Here is a 22,689-nt window from a genome sequence, read left to right as displayed (position 1 = left end):
CCATAGAGAGTACCAGTTACAGATAATTAAGTTTTGCTCCCTTCAGCACCACTAGTGTTGCCAGTATAGTCCCTGCTGCTTTCAGTGGGAGTCCCCGTCAGTTGGTCACTCTCAGCAGCAGCCCCAGTTGCCATCTCTACATGCAGCTTGCCTCAGTTTACCTTGTGGTGCTGGCGCTAGCTGTGACACCTGATGATTGATGTCAGCTCTCTAGTAGTTTCCTCACATTCTTCACAAAGCCCTTCTAGTCATCATATTTAAAATTGCAGGTCCCACCAGCAAACATTAAAGTTTCTCCTTTCTGTTTCTCCTTTTCTCCTCACTTTCTATACCACACTGTAACTTAATTGTCAGTCCAAGTGTAATAACTTAATTGAAACTATCTATGCATATGCATATACTTATATATGATATGTACTATAGGTAAATTTAAAATGATATAATTTCTTATAGCTTTTCAAACATCCTTAGTGTTAATCTAACATTTTATACAAATATTCGATGCATCTTGGTTATATCTATCCCATAATCCTTCTTTTCCATTGGAATCCTCTATCTAGTGCCCCCTACACCTTCATGTCACCATCTTTGTTTTCTTTTATAGCCAACTGAGTCTAATTAATGCAGCTTGCATGATCATGGGGAACCTATTAGAGAGCACATCCATGAAGAAAAAGGATTTTACTTTCTCCAGCAGCAATTAAATTCCAATACCCCCTCAGCTAGTTATGGAGGAGCCTCACAAGCACTCCCCATGCCCACTGCACTTGTCAGCCAGCTTCTTTTTGTACAAGTAACTAGAACTACTGTGAGTTCATTAGCACAATGAATGTTTAAGTATATTGCATTTATGTGTGTGTATGTTATATGTATGTATATGTGTATTTATATGTGTGCCTTTATGTGTCTGTTTACATGGGTATATTGCATGTATATATGTGTATGTTTGTTTTTGTGTTTTATGTGTGTGTATGTGTATATATGTCTATTCATGTGTGTGTCTGCATTTGCATGTGTGTGCATGGTTATATGTGTTTATGTCTGTGTGTATGCATGAATTCTAAGTTTTTTTCTCTGAAGAATGCCTTTGGAATATGGTGGAAATTTCATTGCCTTTCAAGATTGGTTTTGCTAGTGAAAACATTTTCATAATATTTATTCTGCATATCTATAGTATAGGATTTGCAAATTTAATGTTATTCCTAATATCTTCCTTCCTTTTTTAATGTTTTAAAAGATTTTTATTATAGTTCTCCTTTACCTTTACTAGATTAAATTATACTAGAAAAAAATGTGTTGATGATCTGAAACTCAAATTAAGCCCTAAAGCCTATATTTTAGGTGGCAGCCCTACTTTATAGTAAATTTCAACTTTGTTGTCTTTAGTCAACCAGTATTCTGATATTTTCCAGCATAGATTTTTCCTTTTAAATAAGTACAACATATAACACTATGTAAAAGGCATACTATTTGTATTTTCTAATGGTATTCTTTACTACAAGTGTGATAGTTTATTATAAATTCTTTATATTGAGCTTTCTCCACTGTTAATCTTTTATAGACATGGCATTATGCACAAAAGCACAGAGACATTTAATTGCTTCCAGTTACGTTCTGAACAGAGTCCACATTTCTTAACATTTGTTTGTTTTTCATACAGGTCTCTAGTCTACCTGCTTCCCCTCCTGACACTTTTTCTTCATGGCCCCTTTACCTAGTCACTTTCTTCATCAATTAATTTTCTTGTTGTTGTGGTTAAATCTATGACAAGGATGAAATTAAGGGAGAATTGATGACTTTTGGCTTCTCACTTGGAGACATGTTTCTTCTATCAGGGAAGCCAGAGTGGCTTGAGCATGAGGGTATCTGGTTTCAGTGCATCTGAAGTTAGAAAGCAGAAAGTGGCATTGGGCTGGGATGCTCCTGAATGTCTGCCTCACTTCTTCAGCAAGGCTTTACCCGTTGCGGGGAAATGTTATAAAGAAATGGCAAGTTCCCAGGCCACACCCTGCTACTCTCAGCCCCAGTGGTCTCGCAGGCCAGTTTTTATTTTGTGGAGACTCTCTGACTCAGAGCTCCAAAATCTCTCCACCCAGCTCGCTAAGTTCTAATGTCTGGTTGCTACCACGCCATGCCCATGTTTCAACCCCCACAGCCTTTGTGGTCCACATCTGGCAAACCCACACTTTGCCACCATACCTTGCTCTCTTGAACCTAGATGAGTTGCCACATGAAGGAAAACACAACACAAACTTAGTTCAGAAACAAAGGTAACTCAGTCGCTGGGCTAAACTAAACAACTAAAATCCAAATGTCATAAGCCTTATTAAATCTAAGTCCTCCAGAAGCTAACCTTGGAGACACTAGTAACTACATCTGTCCTCATGCGGTCCCAGTCCCAAAAGGACCCCCCCCCTCTCTCCTGTTTCCTCTCTTCCCTATCCAACCTGGAACTCCCGCCTACTTGCCCAGTGATTGGCTCCTTTATTCATTAGGGGATGGTTCACAAGGAGTCACTTGAGTCTGTGACTCATTCCGCAGTCCAGACAGGCCCTCCTAGGAACGCAGAATTAGCATCAAAATACAAGAGCACCAGGGCCATCCACAACACTCACCTCCCACACAGTACCACCAGTGAGGGACCAACAGACTGAAGAACATAAGCCATGTCAGACATTTCCCATTCAAACCACATCATTCTTCTGGGTCCTTACATGCCCATGCTATACTTCCTGGTGTTTATTATCAGTGTATCGGAGCACTGTTTCTTCCTACTAGCTTCTGACATGTTTTGCTCTAAGTATTGCATGTGGCCATATGCATTTTCCCTAACCTCTCAGGGCTTCTGTCTGACAGCCCTATTTCTATGGCACAGAATAACTTCTCAGAGAGTTATTACAAAGATGAAGTGAATTGATACTTGGAAGCATTTTAGCTTGGCACAGTGAGGCTTAGACAGTGCCTATATTGCCACTGGGAGTACCATGAATTTCTAGACTAGTTGATTTATAATGAATACTAAGAGGAAGATCTGATCTTAACAGCAATATAGTGAGCAACATCATAGAGGGGGATTTTTAAGCAAAGAGGAAAAGATCCTAGCACTGCCCCCATGAGTGAGATAAATGGCAGTTGAGATAATACTGGTTGGAACTGAACAAGGGAGATAAGATTCAAGGGGCTGTTATTTTAGAAGCCATGGTATAAAAGATTCTGTAAGAGGAATAAAGCGTGTCACTGAACATCGGTGTCGCATAGTTTGATAAAGGGCTCAGAACATGGTTTGGCATTGGTAGGAAACACAGAATTAGTTTTAAATCTGGAAAATTAAGGATGCTAACAGGATATTGTTGGAATCACTCCTTAGGCTACCCTAATTCTTTTTCTTTTTCACTGCTAGGCAGGAACTGGGGGCTAGAGAAGCATATGGTACCAACACCACAGAGTACTCCAAGCTAATTGAAATTTCTTAGTCACATAGTATTGTGGCTTTGCATCATTTTTTTTTTTTTACAAGATTTGGCATATTCAATCTTCATCTACTATGCTATACTTTATAATAGAATTGTCTAATAATTCCAAGCTGAAAAATTATTGCTAGACTAAAATTTCTCTAGGACAAATAAATCAGTTTCAAATTGATTTGTTTTCTCTGAATGCATTTTAGAAGTCGGACAATAGGGAGAGTAACACCTTTCTGATACAGATATTTATAGAACTGAATGCTTTTAATTACTTGTTTTTAGGAGTAAATTATTTCTAACAAATGAATGTGTTCACAATAGTTTTTTCGTTTACTTGAGTATGACTGTCTGTATTAGGAGCCAGAGTTATTATCCATTATGTTTTGGTATAGACATTCATGGAAATTTAATCTGTTATGAAGTTCATAGCAAGTATTGTACTGCTGCTGTCTACAACCTATGCTTTTTCACAAAAAGTTTTAAAAAGTTCTTTTTCATGTTGTTATGTTGCTCATGATACTGAAGATCATCCTCCCTGCTTAGTACACTGGATTTTCTAGGCATATGTTAAATGATCAGGAAGTCTAGTTGAATGTGTTTTGCTAAACTTAAGAATTGTTTAAGAAATTAAGGTGTCACAATTAGACAACAGGGTGCCAGTATGCTTGAGGAAGTAGGAGGAGAGAAATAACCAGTAAGACGCTGCCAGACATGTTCACTTGGCCTGTTCTATGAAGTTATGGCGTCTGCTAGCAAGATGTGCATATGCCTCTAGTGTTATGTGAAAGATACAGGCACTCCCTGGGCCAGAAGGCTCCCAGAGAAGCTTCATTCTGAATGAAATGTCCCCCCCCCCTTTTTTAAAAATATCATTTAGAGAGTACTGATGATTGAATGAGGTGATCCCTTGGGACTATTTAGTTGTGTGATTCCAAGAAAGCTGGTCATTACCAACAAATTAAGACTTGGTGGATATTGCCAAGAATGCTGCTTAATATTCACAGAGAGAACTAAGGAATATTATGAATGGTTACAAATCAGTGGAGAGGGCCTGGGGTTGGCAAGATATTTCCTCAGTCTTGACTGATTTTATTTAATTAGAACTTCTTTTTTGGTATCCTTGTGGGACTTTTAATGAAGAAACCATCAAACAGAGGCTAATTTATTTCAGCCTAGTTAGGATTCATCAGACTGGTTCTTGCAATAATTCAACACAAGATGAGCCCAGAAGGGGAGACCAGGAATCATAAAGGCGAAATGGAGTGAATTACTTGGCTGCTGAAGAGAGAGTGTGCAAGGCTAGTAGTAGGCAGTTTCCCTTAGGGTGTCCTAGAGAGTGCCCTGAAACCTAAGGACTTCTCTCCTTTTATGCTAATAGGTTTCAGAGATTCCCAAGGGCAAAGCAACTTTCCCCCAAACACAGAGTACATAAGTAAGTAGGAAAGCAAAAAACTCCCATTTTTAAAAACTTAGATGTGCTATTTCACATACGCCTGGCCTTTCTCAGAGAGTTCCCCAGTGTGCTAAGACTCGTTCTCCCATCACTGCCTCAGATGTGCTGTTATGATAGTCAGCCTTCCAAAGGGGCTTGTGTTCCTTGTTCCTCTGCCCTCCAGTTCTCTTTCCCATCAGTCAAGGACATTCTAAACTTGGACGTTTTAGAAACATCTTATTTAAATACATTAAAAGGCATATAAAGAGAATAGATTTAATGCTGATTTGCTGTGAATTTTAAATTACTTCTCATATGTTAACATACTTTAATTTTGTCTCTGCCAATACAATTTGCAGTTCTCCAAAAATTCTGGTAATTGTTCTTTCTCTCCTAAAAATGACATCTCACCCTCACAGTGTGGAGTGTTAGTCAGGATTTCATTCTGGAGCTCATGAGCTCCATGACTTCATTGGCTTTAATGAGACCTGTTGGTTATGAGACAGACTTTCTTTTTAAACTGTTATGCAGAATACCAAGCCCACTATTTTTAGGGCGGGCTTCAGAAAGCCTCCATGATTAGTTTCTGTGTTAAGTATCTCTCTATGTGCACATGTTCTTGTGAATATGAACATTATGCAACTCTTCTGTTATGTTCTGTGGAAGTGCTGCAGCTAGATTTGAAAGTGACAGTCACCCATTTTCACCTCTATTTCAGATTCATAAAATATTTGGTCCATTCTCAAGTTTCACCAGGGCATGGAGGTGTTAAGTGTTGAAACATTAAATGAAATAGGCAACCCTGAACAAGAAGTCTGTTTTATCTTTTTAGATGAGAAATGACTTATGTTTGAAAACAACCTTCCATTCAGTGATGATCTATGCATTCCTAAGCACTCAGTGCTCAAGTTTCTCAACTATTCAACTAGAAGCCCACCATGACAGATCCATTATTTGATCCACAGACAAGCTCAAGAGGTACTGCCTCATGTTGACGGTTGTTAGTTTTTCATGTTCATGCTCACTGATACCTTGCAAACAGGCACAGTATGAACCTATGACCTAGTTTCCCACAGCTACTTTGGGCACTAAAAGCTTCATTAAAGGTCTAGTAGCATCTATATGGAAGGGTTGTATCTCTGTTTCCTGACTTTAGTCTTAGCAGAGTTTCTTAAGTCATAAACATGAATATCTAGAGGAAAAGACGCCTTCAAGAGATGGGAAGAAATATCAGTGGAAGTATATCCTTGCTCATGTTTAGGGCTGACTTCAGAAATGCTAGCATGCCTTGTCTGATAAAATAACTACATTCAACTCCTCACTCCTTCCTGTCTGGAGGAAACAAAAGAGGAAACTTAGAATTTTCAGCATCTAGGGAATATTGTGAAACAGTGTCAACTGCACATAACTCGTGAAAGATTTAGGTGAAAGGAAATCTGGGATGGAAAATAAAAAAACACAAAAGGGCTGTGAGACTCAGAAGTATGCAGCAATTAAAAATTTCTAAGAATTGAAAAACATATGTAAAAAAAAATGTACTGACCCTTTAAAAGGAATGTTCCTGGCCTATTTTTGATATATTTCTATTCCTCACAAGCAAACTCAGGAAATACTTCTCTAGTCATTGATTAATAAGTCTCGAGACATACCAGAGCTGACATATAATCAATTCCAGTAGAGTATTTACTTAACTGTCTGTTGCTCACTAGTCCATGGGATTCTCCTAGAATGTTTAGAAATACATTTAAATTGAGCCTAAGTAAAATCTTGCCCAGAAGATATTTCAGATTGCTAACTTCTTTCTTATATTTTTGGAAGTGCAAAAACTCTGCTCTATTTATTCCTTTTTGAAAACACAAAATTCCTCTTTTCATTGAGAAGTCTTCAGGACAAAAGCCACAATAAAATATTGAGACATAGACATTGGTCTTAAATGAACACAGAAAAAAAATTTGTACTTGGCTATTACAAACTATAAATTAAGATATTTATTTTAATTTACATTCAGGATTCCACCCGCCTCAAAATCACATAGTGTCTTGACAGTGTGAGAAAGAAAATAGAAACTGCTAACCTAAATAGTAGGGAAAAATTGAAGCTGGCAATTGAGGAAAACCTCAAGCTTCACATTTCCAGCTTTGCCCAGGACTCCTGCCCTTTCTGCCAGTTTCCAGAGAATAATACAGTTAGTAAAAACTATGAAAAAGCCTCAATCCTCGTGGCTAGTTTCCGAGTTAAAATCTCCCAGGCGGCAGAAGGTTTCTTCCACAGTAGGTTAGACCGTCCAGGGAAAGTAGAAAAGTGCAGAATGTACTATGCCTCGTGTTGTTGGTGGAATTGAGTTATCTTGATACGACAGCGAAACGAGTTCTTGCAACAGGTCATGGGAGCTGTTGCTCGTTATTGATATCACCACTGACCTGAGCTTAGAGAATTCTGCCTGGATAAATCACCTTTATTGAGGTGATTTTAGCTGCTCAGTATTGGCTACTAAGCCACTAGGTGACACTGTTGCTTCAAGAAATAGTGTAAGAAGCACTGTTCTTTCACAGGTTTTGATTCATTCTTCTGCCAAAGTTGATGCTCTCACAAAGCCAAGAAGCATCAGAATTAGAACTCAAGCCTTCCTTGATATCATGCCATTGACAGAAGTGGCTGCTTCCAACGCATACTAGTGGCTTGTTGAGAACCTGTACTTTGCAATTCTATTTCAAATCCAGTTTACTAGATAAGACCAGTGGGGATACTCATTTAAATTTGTGTTTCAGATAAACAACATTTCAATACTGCATGCTCAGTACAGATGTTTGAATTTCACATACACAACCAATGCATTTGGGGTTTTTCTGGGATTGTTTTTGTTTTGTTTTTGTATATATATATATCTCAATTTCATGAGACATTTCTGACACAAACATAATCCTCGTGTTTTTAAAATTCAAATTTCATTAGGTATGGTATATTTTGCAGGATCTGAAAATGATCGTGTATTTTCTATTTTAACTTAACTATTTTCTAATTAATCTAGGAAGTCTAAGAAAATATATTCAATTTCTTTCTGCTTGGTCTTTCTCTGCTCTCTATTTCTTCTCCTTGTCCGTCCAAGCATACTGCCAATAAGACACTGTCGCAGTTCTGTCTTTTCCTTTTCCATTGTCTCCTCAGCATTGCTCTCCTACACCCCCTCACCCCGTGTGCTTGCCACATTTGCCCTGTTTTCTCTGTTTCTGAAATAACATCTGTAGACGGCTGTCTGTAGACAGCTTCATTACACTCATGGAAACAAGTCCTTATGTTTTAGCACTTGTTTCTCTCCAGCTAAACGAGGTCTATTTTCTTTACCCATTACATTGTAAAACTGCTTCCCTCAAGATCCCTTAGCAACTTTCTTGATGTTAAATCCCACGCTTCTTTAATCATCCATCTTTTCTACTCCCTCCCTTTTTTGAAAAATTTCTATATGAAAGCCCTTACTAATACTATTTCTCTTAGTAATTGTTCTCATGGCTTTGCCATGCTTTTCTTGTGATTGCAAGGTTTTCAATTTCTCTCATAACAGAAAACCAAGCCACATTCCTCATTCACATTCTCTGATTACAAATAATTTGCTGGGAGACTCTGTGCATGAACTTCTCCTTTTGGTTTTCATTCTGATTGTTATTATCAGCTTAAAGAATAAGTGTCTTCAAGAGATCTAGAGATTAACAGAAAAGGAAATGCATTCCATCTTCCTTTCTCATTTTTCTTGAATTCATCAACCTTCAAGTGAGAAAATAAATGAAAGGTCCATTCTCATGTCAGGATGAGCCATTCCTTCCTGGACTGCATGCATACTCATTTGATAAGCTGCCAGTGGTCCTGGGATGGGGGTTGGGTACAAAAAGGTTTTCCTTACCTCATATCCAGAGTGGGCCAGCATACTCTGAGATAGCCTTATTGATGAGTGTGATGTAGTCACTTTAATTCTATTCTCATTTTGGAGCATTTTTAAATTGAATATATGGACTGGAATGTAGGAAAGTTGATGCTTACAACTTTCAAGTATCAGTTCTTTGATGGTTAGTTTAGAAATTTGAGCTCTTAGCCCTAGGTTTTAATTACTCTTCAGATCCCAAGTGCGTTAAATTTCCTAAACTATAATTTCTCCTCATTCTTGGGACTTCTGTAGACTTGCGCAGTCCATAGAAGTTCATAGATAGCTTATAAAGATTCATAGTCTAGGAAATAGCAGGTAATAATATTTACTTCAGTTGAAAATTTTCTTTAGCACAGGTTAGTAGATGGCCAATAAAATTTTCTGTCAGCACATAGAAGGACTGACAGATATATGAACAATGGGCTACTGAGCACATTTATTTTCTTCTCATTTTGACATAGATCTCAAAGTACACTAGACTGCCATTTTCTCAGATTGGATAGAGACTCGTTATTTGTTAAAAGTGATTTATAGACAAGATGAAGGAGAATATTTCTGCTAAGGCAATTGTTTAAATTTAAACTCTCAGAACAATAACTATAAATTCACAACACTCTTGTGGCCATTCCCACTAATTCCCATGCCAGACCAGACATCTTTAATAGGTTTATGCAGATTTTTTTTTTTTTGAGACAGGGTTTCTCTGTGTAGTGCTGGCTGTTCTGGAACTCACTCTGTAGACCAGGCTGACCTCGAACTCAGAAATCTGCCTGCCTCTGCCTCCCAAGCGCTGGGATTACAGGCATGTGCCACCATGTCCAGCTATGAAGATTTTTTTTTTAACTGAACATGAGTGATTGTTTTAGAATTCATCCTGACATCATATATTTCAGATTTCCAGCTTAAGAACAAATTCATCTGCATTGACACAGATGGAAAAATATTTGGGATGTCCTTAACTTCAGGGACTAAGTAGATGAATTTAAAAGAAAATTGCAAGCTAGGTGAGATTGTTCACCCTAGGAGAATAAAATACTTCGTTCTAATTGAATAATAGTGGTAGGCAAGATATTTATGGTATTATACATTTACATATTAATGTTTAAAGGCACATTAAAATCTCTTTGAAACTGCTGAAAGTCTCAGACATGATTCAAATTATCTTAGCAAACAGTGAAAGAAATTTGTGATAGCTAACAATTAGAATTTATCAGTGCCTCTCCCTTATGCCAAGCATTGTCCTTGGTGCCCACTTATCTCAAGGTTCCTTTCAAAGACCTTGAGCAGTTGGCATTTAGTTTTAGCTTTGCTTGCCAAAGCTGCACTAGTTTGTAGTCTGGCTCCATAACATAACACTTCAAATATTTCTCTTCCGTATGTTCCTTCTAACACAAATAAGCAGCGATGTTCCTTGCAGGTTGACTTATTGCCTGAGCAGATGAATTTTCACTAGCAGTAAATATGTGGGATATTGCAATAAGTATTGTCATTTACATGCAATGAAAACTTTGAAATTTCTAGAGTAAGTTTCAGTTGTGACATTAATTAATGAGGGAACTAAAATACCTGACTTTACCCATTTGCTGTTTTCATTGATTGAAATGAATGAAATTCTTTGTTTGAGATCTAAAAGTCCTTGGATATATTAAATTTTTATTGAACTTAAAATGCCTTGAGGACATTTCTATATTTTAAAGCACTATTCATTTATTATTTTTATGTGGATATGTATGTATTTGTGTATGTTAACATGCCTGTTAATGTGTAATGTGTATGTGTATGTGTAATGTATAATATGTAATGTGTAATGTGTATGTGTATGTGTAATGTGTAATGTGTGATGTGCGATGTGTAATGTGTGATGTGTATGTTAAGGTGCCTTTGGAGGTCAGAAACAAGCATTACATACTCTGGAGCTTCAAGTATGTGCTGAGGAATACAGCTGGGCCCTTTGGAAGAGCAGTACATGTTTGCAACTGCGAAGTCATCTTCCCAACCGCTCCTGCTGTGCGAATTTGAATAACTACTATAACTGTGCATGTTTTCTTTTTATATCACTTATATCTCACTGTCACCCTGTTTGGTTTCTGTAGACAAATTTGAGTGTTGAGAAGTCCTGATTATTGTTTTAAGTAGTGTCTGGGGAATTAGCTCATATCTGATTTATGTTGACAGTTGTGGAATCAAAATCATCGAGTAAAACCAAGCTCAAAAGGAAAAAAAAAACATTTTGGGACGTTAGGGCCTCAGTAAAGTCTAACTGTAGTGCTACAACCGTTTACTAAATGACCAATTAGTCCAAAAGGTAGACATCCCAAAACTTCAAGTCAATTCACGGAGGTAGAAGGTAACACTACTCCAAAGTTGGATTTGTTGTAGATTTCGACTCGTAAAATTTGATCCAGAAAAACCTCTTTGGATCATGGGAAACATAGCTGCCAAAAAATGGTATTATTCAGAGTGGTTTGTGGGTACTCAGGCTCTTGCAATTTATTTATAAGGACGTAATAAATATGGGTTTAAAACTTACACCTAGACTTTCCTTCAGTGTTATTTGAAGTAATAAAAATCTTGGTAATGAGACTGTCTATTCCCAGAGAGAAGCACATCTCTGAGCAAGAGGCTCGTTGATGCTGTAGCAAAGACTTCTGATATATTACTAGAGATACACATAGTGTACCATGATGCCTAAGTTTTGCAAAGTGAAAACAGTTTTCAAAAGGAATAAGGATAACACATGAAAATTAAAATTAGCAGTGTAAGTATAGAACACTTTTCATATTCAATACTTCTCTGTACTTTCAGAAATTTATTTTATGATCATTATTTGATGATTGAGTAATCAGGAAAATGAAGAAAAATATTGGCAAATGTAAATAGTTATTGGAATTCTGATCCAAGCATCAGCCCTCTGTATTTTTTCATTTATCTTGACCTAAAGGGTACAAAGCCATTACGTTTTAAAGTCATATTAGGAGCTTTAGCTTTAAATTTTTATTTTTATTTATCGATTGATTGCAATACAGTGTATTGAATCTAGTGCTTCATACTAAGCAAAGAGTCTACCACTAAGCTGTATTCTCAGGACTCTTTTTACTTTTCTCTTTTGAGAGAAAGTCTGTCTCAATAAACTGTCTAGGCTGGATATCAATTTGTTATCCTCCTGTTTCAGTCTTTTAATAACTGGGAATCTTACAGCACCAGGCCTGCAGTGAGCTATGCTTTTGACAAGGAGACCTAGTGCCTATGTATATGAAAGAATAATTTGGTCAGGGTCAGCTCTGTAAGTCACCTTTTGGTCTCCATATGGAGTTATTCATGTTGGAAGGAGGAATTGTAAGAATTTAATATATCCTGGTTCTTAGTGCTGCCTCATATCTGCTACATAAAACTCAAATCATCTTCCAGAATGCTATGGAAATGATAACTATGTTGTTGAGTCCTCTTAATTAGGGCTGACCACTAGGTGCTATTTCCTGTGCTAATGAGGCAGGATCCAATTTGATTTTGGATTTCCTTTAAAAGTAAGTCAAACACTGTTGACAAAGTGGGGGTAATTTATGTTGGGGAACCAACTGATCCATGTGAAAAATGCAAGATTTATTGAGTATTTTTAGCTAGTTCCCTTTTGACTAATACTAAGTTCCAAATAATCTCTTTTTTTCTTTATGATTATTAATCTTTCTAAATGGAGGATATGTATTAAGAGATAGACTTAATGAAATCTTCGGAGAAAATTTACTCTCTTTTTTTTTCTGTATTGAAGTTATATGACCATTGAAGGCAGCATACTTGAGTTGATATGAATCCTTAAGATTCATTTTAGACACTATAACAACATATTTGACCATTTTATCGTCAATTATAGGTACTAGTAGATATACTGCCTTTTTTTCTTTTTTATTTCTTTTGCATCCAGTGGAGGATGTCAGGTATCCTGATTTAGACAGGGTCTGTCTTTGAACTTGAAGCTAGGTCAGTGGTCCGAAACTTCAGTGATCTTCCTAACTTTTTTCTTTCTATAGCACCAGAGCTATAACCACAACTGTTGCATAATGCAAAATAATGGCAGAATGAAAAAAAGAAAGTGAACAAGCAGGTTGGAAAGTTCTATTTAACCGAAGACAGCAAGTTCAACATGTCAGTGGTCCTTCTTGCAACCAGGCTTGCTCACATTGCTGAGTTCACTTTTGGGCCGGTTGGTTATGAGAAAACATGGCAGAATTCAGGGCTATAATTCCCTTGCATGTATCATGGTACTTAGGAAATGAACAGCTCCTAGGAAAGACAAAGAACTATTTTTAGAAATTGTAGCATTGAATGAACTGGACAGGAAGGTGAGAGTCTGTAATATAGTACAGAAGATAGGGTTAAAAGCAAAGAGTAGAACTCTGAAATAGTGGGTCTTGGCTTACCAATTAGGAAAAAATGTTCTAATAGTCAGGTCCAAAAATTAGAAGAGCTGTTTTTCTAAGCTTGTTAGTTTACATCATTAGACAAATTAAAACTAAACTTGGATTAAAGGGTTATACCAGTCTGTATAAAGTTTGCATTAGTTAGAAGATGGTACCATGTTTAATTGACATAATAAAAGTTTACCCCATATGTGGGTGCATCTCAATGCTGGCCATATGGTTTAGTGAGCAGAGGAAAGCTTTTATCCTCTTTCTCTAGCAGATTGAGTCCTGTGCTCTGTGTTTTTTTAATTAGAAATATCATTCACCAACCTCATGTAGTATAGACATGAGTTAGAAACTGCTATGACCTATGCTTTGTCCAGTATAACTTGGATGGATATATATCAGTGCTTTTGGTGTTCCATCCCTGCACAGGTGAGGAACCATGGTGAAATCAAAAGTTTTATGTCAATCTTTAACTTACGACTCTCGAAACCCAGTGAATGTGATCCAGCATATAGCCAGCTTAATATTTCCCCAAAGACTCTGACTTCACTCAAGCCTGGCCCAGGTCCCTTTTACATCATAACGACTTTGAATGCTCTCAGTGCTACGCCCCTCCCCCCAAGCGCTGTGAAGTCTCAAACCAGGCAGGATGCTACATTGCTTGTCCCTTCTCCCTGTGTGCATGTCCTATTCAGTTCTTCCTTCGCCACAATCCAGCTTCTATACTATAAAGAAAAGAACTGTGTTAATAGCATTTCTTAGATTTTGAAAGGGCAAGGAAGAGTTGAACAAGCAATGACAAAAGCTCACCCTATTTTTCCCCCTACTCCCTCCACTTGTTTTCTCTCTGCATACCCTCTCTATTCTTTTAGAGTAAAGTGTGGCAATTTTGCTGCAACAGGCTAAGTGATCCTGGAGCAACTTTAGGAGCACTATTGGATTTATAACTATCTAGTGGATGGTATGTCTCTAGTTTTGTTCCAGGAGATCATAAGGAAAAAAAAAGAAAATGATATGAATAAGCGCTACTCATAAAGAGTTTGCAATATGAGTCAGAAGAAAATTGTAAGAGAAAGATGTAAAGCCAGAAAAAAAATCATGAAAATGACTTGAGCTCTGTGTTTGTGAAGGCTACCTGAATACTAACCCTATAGCCTGACCAGAATACTGGAGACCCGGGGAGATGTTCATGGAACATGTATATTTTCATAAATATTTAAAAAATACGATGTCAGTATGTGGCAGGTCACTTACTATCTGTTCCTGGGACACAAGTATCTGGGCTGCATGGGGCGAATTTACCCTCAGAGTATCCTACTCTTTCTGTGTGACTTCATTATAAATTTACTCTTTTTCCCTGTGAGAATGTTAGTTATACCTTTTCCTGTTTCCTTCATTAAATATCTTACTATCTCCTTCCCTTCCTCCTCCACAGTGATTGATTAATACACACTTGTTGGATGAGAGTTTATTATAAGCTAGATGGGAGTAGCAGGCAGGACAGAAAAATTACATTGTTTTCGTTAATAGGTTTCAATTTAATGTTGGAGGTTACAGAAATTTAGACATGTTAATGATGTCATCCAAATAATGTTTTAGGAAGAAGACCTCTCCTGTTGGCCCATATCTGAAGTGGAAGACAAACAGACAATCTTGTGATATCTATTGGTGTTCTCTGGACATTCAGGGAAGAGATGGCCTATATGGGTGGTATACAGTATTGAACATCAAAGTACCTTCTGTCACTGGAACTTTCAAATAAATGTTATTACTCATGAACTTTATGGTCTGGCCTAGTCATTTTGAGAATTTAATATATGTGGAGAAATTCCATGTAAAGCTTTCTTTGTTTGGCATTACTGATTATACATGAGACTGATAACGTGCTGTGGAGCGTGAGGTTTTGGCAGGCTTTAAATAATGTGTCTGCACACAGGATTGGAAAAATACAGAAGTTGAGCTCCAGATTTAAATGTTAGGATTTTTTTAGTAAAAATTTACTCTCGTAAGAACTGTCTGATGAGCCATCCAGTTTTTCTTCTCATTTTTTTTTCTTTGCAGCCTAGGGTTTGAATTGCTTTTTTAAAATTTCATATTTATCTTAAGAAACTAATACACAGTGAATGTACATGTAATTGTTGACTTCTGTGCACACATGCTGGATAGAGTACATGCAGCAAAGGGAGAGATCGCCACGCGTGAAGGAGAGGCAGCCCACATTTCCTATTGTGTGCACCTGCATTTATCTTCTCAGGCTCCTTTTAGATCACACCGTAAGTTTAAAATGCTCCCGGCATGCAATAAAGACACATGCTCCACTATGTTCATAGCAGCCTTATTTATAATAGCCAGAAGCTGGAAAGAACCCAGATGCCTCTCAAAGGAGGAATGTATTCAGAAAATGTGGTATATTTACACAATGGAATACTACTCAGCAATTAGAAACAATGAATTCACAAAATTTTTAGGCAAATGGTTTGATCTGGAAAATATCATCCTAAGTGAGATCACAAAAGAATACACATGGAATGCAATCTCTGATAAGTGGATATTAATTAGCCCAGAAGCCCTGAATACCCAAGGCACAAATTGCATAACAAATGACTCCCATGAAGAAGTATGGAGAGGGTCCTGATCCTGGAAAGGATTGATCTAGCATTGGAAGGGAATATAAGGACAGAGAAAAAGGAGGGAGGTGATTGGAGAAGGGATGGAGAGAAGAAGGTTTATGGGACATATGGGGAGGGGAGATCCGGGAAAGGGGAAATCATTTGGAATGTAAACAAAGAATATAGAAAATAAAAATATTAAAAAATAAAAAAAAATAAAATGCTCCGGTTTGCAGCGTCCTCTCTGAATGAGATTCTGCCCCTCTCCTTCTCCCTCTCTTTGTTTTGCTAGGGAGTAAACCAAGAGCCCTCATGCATGGTAGGTAGCAACTATTCCACAGACCTTCATTTTGGCCACAAGACTCCTCTACTAACCTTTAGTCTGACCCTGAGTTAGACATTTATTGGAGTGTTAGAAATGTAAATGTGATGAAAATAACCAGGAAAAATAGAGAAAAAAACCCTCATACATTCATATAAATGAACATCTCTCAGTGTATTTAGGATTCATGGAGTTTGAAGAAAGTATTGCCAAGTATTACACATATTAAAAGTATTACACATATTGCTGTTTTTCAATACAGGGTTTCTCTGTTGTAGTCCTGGTTGTTGTGGAACTCACTCTGTAGACCAGGTTGGCCTCGAACTCAGAAATCTTCCTGTCTCTGTCACCCAAGAGCTGGGATTAAAAGCACAAGCCACCACCATCAAGCTATTACACATATTGCAAGGAAGGGGCATCACATTTTTGAAGCTGAGATAGTAGCTCTTTTTCTTAATGTAATTAATGGGAAAAAGTGTAGTGGGATCCTTTACAGAATAAAGTACCTAAGTTCTTACTGTTGTAACAGCTTCCAGCATTTGCTGTCTAGTCTCTGGACAAATGGACATTAGAAAGCACTGTAAATAACTACACACATGCTTTTCTTTCTTTTGGCTTCACAGATTTAGTTAGAATATTGGCTTTTTGGGTTACGTCCAGTGGTTCAGATCATAATACGGGCTTATTCTTCTGGAGGCTGTGGGAAACAATAATATAATAAAATCTTTGACAGTCTATTCTGTTATAAAATGTAACATTAGCTTTTAAAAGGAGAACACTCTACTAAAAGTTATATCAACAAATGTAGTATTACACACACACACACACACACACACACACCACACCACACACGTGCCTCTTCAAACAATCGTTTTAATGATACCAAATTTCTCAATAAAATTTATTTACAATGACATAAGTGTGCTAATTAAAAACATAGCGAGACAATCAGTGAAAAGTGCATGAGCAGAGACAGGAAGCAAAATAAACCCTAGCCACAAATATTTGCTCATTGTGGTACTTAATTCCTTAGCCCAGGAGATGAAATTTCAGTTTGTTTATAAGAACTAGCTAGTCCTCTCTCAAATGGCACAGTGGTTATCTGAATGTTTTTTCTATGAATGAAAACTTCATATTCCGGAGAATAGAAGGACAAGGACTCATGTAGTCCCCTATCATGTTTCAGAGTTTTATGAAATTGGCCATTTTCAGTCATGTTGGAAATATATACCTCACAAAGAAATGTGGCCGTAGCATACTCTATGAAGAAGAGCCTTCTGCTGTCTGGACTTAGCTTTTGCTTGTAGCAAGACACTGGGCTGGCTGGATGCTTCCTGATCTCATTAGCATAGCCCAGCCCACTTCCACCACACGCCCAGAACTACCTCATTAACCATTGGGAATGCAGCCAAAAACATAAGACGACAGTGAATATAAAGGGAATTGCTGGCAAGGGAGCTGGAACTATCTCAGCACCGAACCTGTTACTTTTCCAAGTTCAGAAAAGTATTACATGAAAAGGAATCATTCCTCATTCAGATAAGAATTCAAGGTTTGAGTCTATAATTTTTATCTAGAATAATTAGCTGAAGCAGTAAGGCATGAAGCTCAGTTGCATCCATTTGTTTTTCTGTTTCTTTCTCTCTCTCTCTCTCTCTCTCTCTCTCTCTCTCTCTCTCTCTCTCTCTCTCTCCCTTATTTATTTTCTGGATAACTTTGACATTGTAAACCACAGACGGAATTGGAGCCTGGCATCGAAAGGAGGTGTTCTCCAACGATTTTTTTTCTCTCTCCCTTGCCTAAAGAAGTTGACTACTACAGGAGGGAATCTGAAAAATGACGGGAGCAAAGAGGAAAAAGAGAAGCGCTCTGTGGGGCAAGATGCACACCCCCCACCGAGAAGACATTAAGCAGTGGTGTAAGAGGCGCCTACCTATCTTGGAATGGGCACCACAGTACAATCTGAAGGAAAACCTGCTTCCAGACACGGTGTCTGGGGTAATGCTGGCAGTTCAACAGGTGACACAAGGTAAGTGTGCAATTTTGGGTTGACAGTTTTCTGCAGCATGGATGTTACTTTGCTTCTTGCATGGGGGTTATGTTTGAGGGGTGACAGTTTATCTAGTGAAACAGACTTAATAAATGGTTATTAATGTTAGGAAAATAAGCAGAGTAGATGTTTCTGTGTATGATTTTCCTAATTGCTTTTAAAATTACTTGGCTTCTCCCCCCCCCCCCCCCCCGCCCCACCGGCTAGGAATTAAGCAATTAAGCAGCAGCCCTTGAAGGGAATTACATATTAAAGTTCATAGTGGTTCAGAGTAAAGGATCAGAGATTGTGGGAAATGAGCTTTTATAACTTCACTGTGCCCACATAGTTTCCCACCTTCATGGAATCAAGCTATAAAACATTTCCTGTTCTGAATACAGTTGCTCTTGAGCCCAATTAGCAGCACACAGTTTACAGTTACCTGCAGTAGCCATGGGACTTGCTGTAAGCAGAGAACAAAGCTTTTTGTACATAAAGGAGGCTTATTGCCAAGGTCACTATTTGCAAAGAGAATCCTACGTCTTCAGAGCTTGTGCGGGCTGCAGTGTGCCTGTTTACTTCCACAGGATTCGTGTCTCAATGAGAAATATAACATGGTAAAACATCCCCAGAACAGATTGTAAAAGAATGACATTCTGGGTTAGTAGGTGTGCACTCCTGTGTGTGTGTGTGTGTGTGTGTGTGTGTGTGTGTGAATGCACACACCTCATTTCCCTAAAGGTATGTTCACATGAGTTTTGGCTAACTCAGGTAATAATGTTCTACCTGTAGCCAGAAAAGGAACTGATTTCTCAACTTCCCAGCTTTAAAACTTGGGAACAGCTTTCTTGGCAAAGAGCCTAGTGATTATATTTCCATGCAGTCTTACTACCTCCCTGGCTTTAGCTATTATTTATTCTGTTCAATTATAAGTATGCTTTTAATGAAATTATTCTGTAGCTGGAACAAACTGGTTTCTGTATTTGTGTTTTCAGTCTGATTAGGAACATCTGCATAGGGGGTTTTTAAGAGCCACAATGCTATCATACATTATGGAATCCAAATTTACTGCTTAACTCTGTGTTGTATTTTTAATGACCATTTTTTCAATAGCAAAGTTTAGTAATCTATAAAAAAATGAAAAGGTAATAGCAGATCAGGGCATTCCCAGCTTTTCTTTTATTTGATTTTTAAATTCCAGATGAAACACCTCTGTGTCATTTGAAAATTTAGCTGATAGTCTTAAACAAGTTTTCTCTCCCCAGATGTTTAGTTTCACCATATCCCATAAATTTATTTTGCTGTTATTTAATATAAAATAAAAGTGGAATAATTATGATTTTAGCAGTAGTTGTCTTTTTATGTTTGAAAAGCACCCAGTGACCAAGGACTTTCGGGAATGTGATACAGTTCCCTTTGGATCATTATTAGGACATGGTTTATGTGTAAGTCTTTGGTAGGTAGTTTGGTTTAGCTTTTGAGAGACTTTAATGATCATGCATTACATTGATTAGGAAGACGTAAGCTGATGAGAAGCAGGAAGCTTACTCAGCCTGGCTCCGTGAGACGGTTGGATCAGGTCACATGTTCTGTTCTTGGACAGTTACACTCCTGGGAAGACTGTTAGCGTTTTCCCTCTTGTAAGAAAAGATGAATTCTTGTGAAGAGCCTTTTCAAATAAGCATTTCTCATTTTTTTCAATCTCTTCTATTTAAAAGAGTTCAAAGGTAAAATATGTATTGAAAAGGGCCCACTATTTGAAAGAATCCAGAGCTAACATTGCCCTTTCCATAGGAGGCTTAGGAGACTTAAAGCAGTAAGTTTCTCAAGCCCTCATACCTGAGAAGTGCAGAACTCAGGACTTGAGTCCAAAGCCAACATGCTCAACATTTTCATTTTATTCTCTACACAGCCAAAACCATCAGACTTTTTGTAATACTAATGTTATTTGTAATAGGAAATGTTTTGGAAAAGTCGACTTTCTGTCTCTGCAAATGAGGTCTGTATTCAAGTTTCATCTCTGAGGTCTTAGAGTCAAAGTAGAAGTGGCAGGAAAAGCCATCCCAGCAAGGGGAACAAACAGACATTCTCCCCGGTGCTGTATGTTGATGCTTGTTATCAGCCCTGGTATTAAGGGGACTTAGAAGGAAGAAGAAATAAGGCTTGCTCTTCTATCACAGTGCAAACAATAGAAACAGATCCTTTTTAACTACCGATATGTGAAGCAATGCTGTGAATTCAATGTCTTCAGGACCTATAGGTCCTGAAAATTGATACAGTTCTACCTAGAAATAACTCTTCCTTTCTCTGTCTCTAGAAATGAATTTAAAATTAAGTTAATGAAAAGTATCCTGAGTGATAACTATGAGATAGGTGTTATTAATTTTTTAAAAACAATTTATTTATGTTATTTATGAGTATACTGTAGCTATCTTCAGACACACCAGAAGAGGGCATCAGATCCCATTACAGATAGTTGTGAAACACCATGTGGTGGCTGGGACTTGAATTCAGGACCTCTGGAAGAGCAGTCAGTGCTCTTAACCACTGAGCCATCTCTCCAACCTTGTGTTATTCATTTTTATGTATGCCTGACTCCTATGTCATAGTTCTCTGGGCTGTTCTTATAGATCCCTCTGATTTTAAATCCCTCCTATTTATTTGGCCTTCTCTGCTAAAGAACCTGTGTAGACTTTGCCTCCTCTGCTTCCTATCAGACATTCCTATCTTAGAGTCTTTTATCAGACAATCCTATCTTTGACACTCCAACTTTAGCTCCATCCTAAAAAGCACTGTAGACAATATCATCTGCATAAAGGATTCGACCCCTTTCACTATGCTAAGGATGCTTGTTTTCTTTTCGATCTGAGAACCATCTATTAATCCACACCAGCCTAGACTGTTCTCAAGCACAGTAGATGCCAGAGCATACCCTATCACAATGGAACTGGTCCAAAAGCACAACAAAGGGAACATTTGATCTTCTAAGACCAACACACTAGATAATGTCACCATCCTACGAGGACTTACAGTGAGTAGTAACAATAGGAAGTTTTAGGCCCAAATATACAATGTTGCCAAGAGATCTCTTGGCATATATACCAAAAAGAGAGCCAGAGAGCATAAGTAACTTGCCTGAAGTCACACAGAAGATAAGTGTGGGAGAATGTTTGACCTCAAGTAACCTGGCTCCAGAGTACCCTGCTTGCTTTTGCACACAGCCTTCTCTCAGAGCTAGTCCTGTTTGGCATTCTAACTTCCTCCCCCCCCCCTTTCTCCCACCTTCTCCTCCTACTATAAGACAACCATCAGGTTCTTCCCTTTGGTTTCGGTCCTCTGGTTATTGTGATGGTTTTTGTGACTTCTGGGAAAATACCAGACTCAATCCAGCTATAATTAAGGGATGTATTGATGGACATTCTCTAGGCCAATTTCGAGATGGCCTCCAAGGAGGGGCATGGGGACAGACTTTTAAAGGGGAAACCACATGAAGACCTTCAATCTCTATGCAAGCAAACAAAACCTCTTCTTTTCTGCCAAGTTACATGGTTAAGGCAACTCAAAACAATCTCTGGGTATCTGTGTAAGCACGTTACAGAAGAAGAAGAAAAAAAGCAGTCAGTTATATGTAACAAGTAGATAGTTATAGCTATACATTTTTCTGTGTGTGTCACTCAGTCAAAGTTATTGGGAACTTATCTTCTAGCAACTCAAGTCAGAGACAAACAACTAATGGGTAACATGAAATGGAGCTTCTTAGCCATAACATAGCCTTGCTTCATGTCCTTGCTACTCTTTAATGGGCTAAATTACTTAAATCATTTTCTGAGGCTATCCATTGTCTGTTTTGCCTTCTGTAGATCTTAAGTTACACTGCTGCCATTACAATAATAATAATAATAATAATAATAATAATAATAATAATTAATCTGACCATATTGCTTCCCTGTGCATAATTTGCAATGCCCTTCTTTAGGCTAAAATTAAAAAAAACCTACTCACTCACAGTATCTTATTAAATGGTTAATCATCACAGTATAAAGCCACACTAAAGGAGCTCTCTCCTCTGAGAATCCCTCTCAGGCTCCTGGGAGGAGGAATGTTTTCCTCCTCCTTCTCCTCCCTTTGTCCTTCCCACATATCTCCGTGATAGGCTTTATTTAATACATGGCATTGTAAACCTCTGATATAGTTCTTTCCACAGTCTGTAGACTCTGAAAACAAAGACAGTGTTCTCCTCTTTGTGTTTTACCATCCTGTGTATTGTCTAGCACAGGGGAGGAGGTTTTAAGTAAATATTGAAAGATTTTAGGCATTCCCTAAGATATCGGTTGTCCTACAGTGGCATGCTGACATTGTAGAAAGATGTTGAATTCAATTTAAATCTTATGCCTTAAAAATAAATGTGAGAAATATACCAATAGGGAAAGGGCATTATATGTGAGTAACTGGGGTCTTCCTCCTTCCCTTTCTTGTATCCTCCTAGACACATCTGTAAAAGATGGTTGTCTTCT

General features: G+C 37.8%; 2 protein-coding genes across 2 annotated transcripts in view; both read left to right on the top strand.

Moving 5' to 3' along the window:
- Lrrc69 (leucine rich repeat containing 69) overlaps positions 1 to 14,994 on the top strand; it is a 118,028-nt gene extending 103,034 nt beyond the window's left edge. Inside the window, exon 9 of the mRNA XM_052175433.1 lies at positions 14,815 to 14,994. The gene's annotated coding sequence lies outside the window, so the exon portion shown is untranslated. The remainder of the gene's footprint in view (positions 1 to 14,814) is intronic.
- A 2,597-nt stretch (positions 14,995 to 17,591) lies between these two features.
- Positions 17,592 to 22,689, top strand: part of Slc26a7 (solute carrier family 26 member 7) — a 115,422-nt gene continuing 110,324 nt past the window's right edge. The window contains exons 1-2 of the mRNA XM_052175432.1: positions 17,592 to 17,698; positions 17,952 to 18,175. Coding sequence (XP_052031392.1) covers positions 17,983 to 18,175 — 193 coding nt within the window. The 5' untranslated portion in view covers positions 17,592 to 17,698; positions 17,952 to 17,982. The remainder of the gene's footprint in view (positions 17,699 to 17,951; positions 18,176 to 22,689) is intronic.

The sequence above is a fragment of the Apodemus sylvaticus genome, chromosome 3 (assembly GCF_947179515.1).
Source record: "Apodemus sylvaticus chromosome 3, mApoSyl1.1, whole genome shotgun sequence".
Lineage (NCBI taxonomy): Eukaryota > Metazoa > Chordata > Mammalia > Rodentia > Muridae > Apodemus > Apodemus sylvaticus.
The sequence above is the reverse complement of the archived record's forward strand: the minus strand, read 5'-3'. Positions and strand labels throughout refer to the sequence as shown.